The sequence below is a fragment of the Peromyscus californicus genome, unplaced genomic scaffold, assembly GCF_007827085.1.
Source record: "Peromyscus californicus insignis strain IS unplaced genomic scaffold, ASM782708v3 Scaffold_4__1_contigs__length_199733344, whole genome shotgun sequence".
Lineage (NCBI taxonomy): Eukaryota > Metazoa > Chordata > Mammalia > Rodentia > Cricetidae > Peromyscus > Peromyscus californicus.
In genome coordinates, this window is record NW_026294562.1 from 98026861 (window position 1) to 98029865 (window position 3005).

The 3005-nt window shown below is 38.1% G+C and overlaps 1 protein-coding gene across 1 annotated transcript; it reads right to left on the reverse strand.

Annotated features, from left to right (window-relative positions):
• Positions 1–1822: 1822 nt before the first annotated feature.
• On the reverse strand, positions 1823–2761 carry LOC128094365 (olfactory receptor 52E4-like). The gene has a single exon (XM_052712693.1). The coding sequence runs from the start codon at positions 2759–2761 to the stop codon at positions 1823–1825; it is 939 nt and encodes a 312-aa protein (XP_052568653.1).
• Between the last annotated feature and the right edge of the window lie 244 nt (positions 2762–3005).

The window sequence follows — 3005 nt, forward strand, 5'->3', positions numbered from 1 at the left end:
TGGACCAAATTATTCATATCACTAGTAGTTCATTCATTACAAAAGATGTTTTCAGGGAGTCGTTGCTCTAGAAATGGCCATACCATTGTTGCTTTGGAAACAAGAAATGACATCTATATTTTTGGAGTAGGCATGGCAACCAAATGTTCTTAGTACTTCAAAAGTAAAAGTGAGAAATGTGTATTAAAATGATGGCGTTTGACAAACTTCTTGAAAAGATTGTACGTTGAAGTGTAAGTTTCATCTTTTTTTTTTCCTCTTTTTTGGTCACAGCTGAAGAACTTGGACTTTGCATAGTGGGGCACCCATTATTACTGGAGGAAATTAGTTTTGGTAAGATAATAAGACAATGAATACAGCCACTGATGTATTGTGGTGTAGAAATCAGATGTGGAGTGTTTGGAGCCCAGTGGGGAATGAGGTGGAATTACATTAGGTGTGAAGATGTCTGGCAAGTTCAAATCAATAAAATGAAATAATGTTTTAAGAACAATATTTGATAGTTCATTGTTTATATGTTTATAAAAGTTTACTAAGATAACTATACTATGTGTGTTTTGTACTTAAGATTTTGAAAACAAAAATGTGCATTGCTAAGCAACTACTCTGTGAGTAAGAAGATAAGATGAGGTCTACACAAATAAAAATGTGAAAAATGGGTTTATTACTGAGGTTCCCTCTCACAATTCACAAGAAGAAACACAGTGTAGAAAGGGTTGGGCAATACAAGATACTTAACACAAGGTGAATAAATGAAGAACTAAATTTATGAGTCTGGGAGTTGCTGTAGGGAGCTTTGGGTTTGACTCTTCTTTGGGGAATATGATTTACATGTATGTGATTGCATCCATTCCTGAGAAGCTTAAATTCTTTACCAGGTTAATGTATCTATGAAGTTGTCAGTCTTTTTGACCCTTTTCCTCTTTCCCTCTCACCTTTCCCACTCATCCCTCCTCATCCTTCCTTATTATCTCTCCCTTCCTCCACCCTCTACATTTCTATATTTATGTCTTTATCTATTAGTACTAAACACACACACACACACACACACACACACACACACACACACACACACACACACACTTACACACACAGTCCCCTCTCTACAGAGAATGAACTAGTTCATTTTGAACAGTAGCTCCCTTTGAGAAAGAGCTCATAGATGGTATAGGCATGGAAAATGGAAACCCTTAAAAATGTTAAGTGCCTTGTTGGTTTTACATTTTTAGAACCTAGTTTGTGATATGTAATAAAATACCAGTAAAATTATGGATTGAAAACAAGCAATTGAGAAACACTAAGAGAATATTAAAACTATTAAAAACCAGTAATATACAACATACATATGTATGATATATACATATCATGATATCATATCATATATATGATAATATCAACAGAATTGACTACATCCTGTGCACCAGCTCAGGACTAAACTGGAAAAGAATGAAACTCTTCAAATCAATTGTGTCAAGCCTTAGGCATTCTACAAGTTCTCTTTTAATTAGTTAGTTAGTTAGTTAGTTAGTTAGTTGGTTAAACAAGTTTCCTGGCATTGAACTCAAGTTGTCAGGCTTGCTGGCAAGTGCCTTTTTTACCCTTTGCCCTTCCTGCTGGCCAGCATTTCACACATTTTCATAGTGATTGTTTTCATATTCATCATACTATATATTTCTGTATACCTAATACAGAACATATAGTAATAACATAAATGTAATAACACTAATGGCATGGGTTATTTTTTCCTGTTACAATATTCTGTAGTTAATAAATATAATCCTTTTTCCCCAGAGGAAGATGCATCTCTCTGAGATGACTTATGTCAACTTTTCTTCCAAAAGATGCTTAAAACCTGCTCCCGAATCTGCTTAGTCCTCACCCCGTAGATGACAGGATTCAGGGCAGGGGGAACAACGACATATAGATTAGCTAGGAGAATATGAATGTATGCAGGAACATTCCTGCCAAACCTGTGGGTCATGAAGGAGAAAAAAGCTGGAGTGAAGAAGACCAGGATGACACAGATGTGGGAGCCACATGTGTTAAGTGCCTTGAGCCTGGCATCCCGGGAAGGCAGGCAGAAGACAGCTCGTAGGATTTGCATGTAGGAGATGGCAATTAGAAGCACATCAGCAAGCACCATTGATATAAGAATCAATCCAAATATCATGTTTACCTTTATGTTGGCACAGGCCAGACGAGCAATTCCCATATGTTCACAGTATGTGTGAGGGATTATATGGTGTCCACAGAAAGGCAGTCTCAAAATGAGAAACACCAGAGGAATGACCAACATGAAATTTACTCCAAATACCACCACCAGGATGAGACCAATCGTTCTGTTCGTTAGAATCAGGCTGTACCGCAGAGGATTACAGATGGCAACATATCGGTCAAAGGCCATGGCAACCAGCACAACAGTCTCCATTGCGGTGAATATGTGGATGAAGAACATCTGGGTCACGCATCCCCCAAAGCTAATCTCCCGTAAGTTAAACCAGAAGATGCCCAGCATCTTTGGAATTGTGGATGTGGATAGGCCCAGATCAACGGAGCCCAACATTGCCAAGAAGTAAAACATGGGCTGATGAAGACTGTGTTCATTCTTGATCACAAACAAGATAGTGATGTTCCCAACAAGGGCGATCAAATACACAAAGCCAAAAGGTAAACCGATCCACACATGCATCTCTTCAAGGCCTGGAACTCCCAGCAAGAGGAAAAAAGAGGGGTGGAACTCAGTGCCATTTAAACAGGACATTCCTCTCTGTTCTTTGAAATTTGAGAGAGAGAGAAAAAAAACCTCAACCTTTTGAAATGTATATACGCATGTATTTGACCACACATGTGACCATATGCGCACACACACACACACACACACACACACACACACACACACACACACCCCTATTATGATGAAGGCTCTTTCTTTGAAAGGTGATATTTGAATAGATGAATATGAATGGGAAAGATTTAGCTTAAGTTAGTAATTAACAGTAAACATT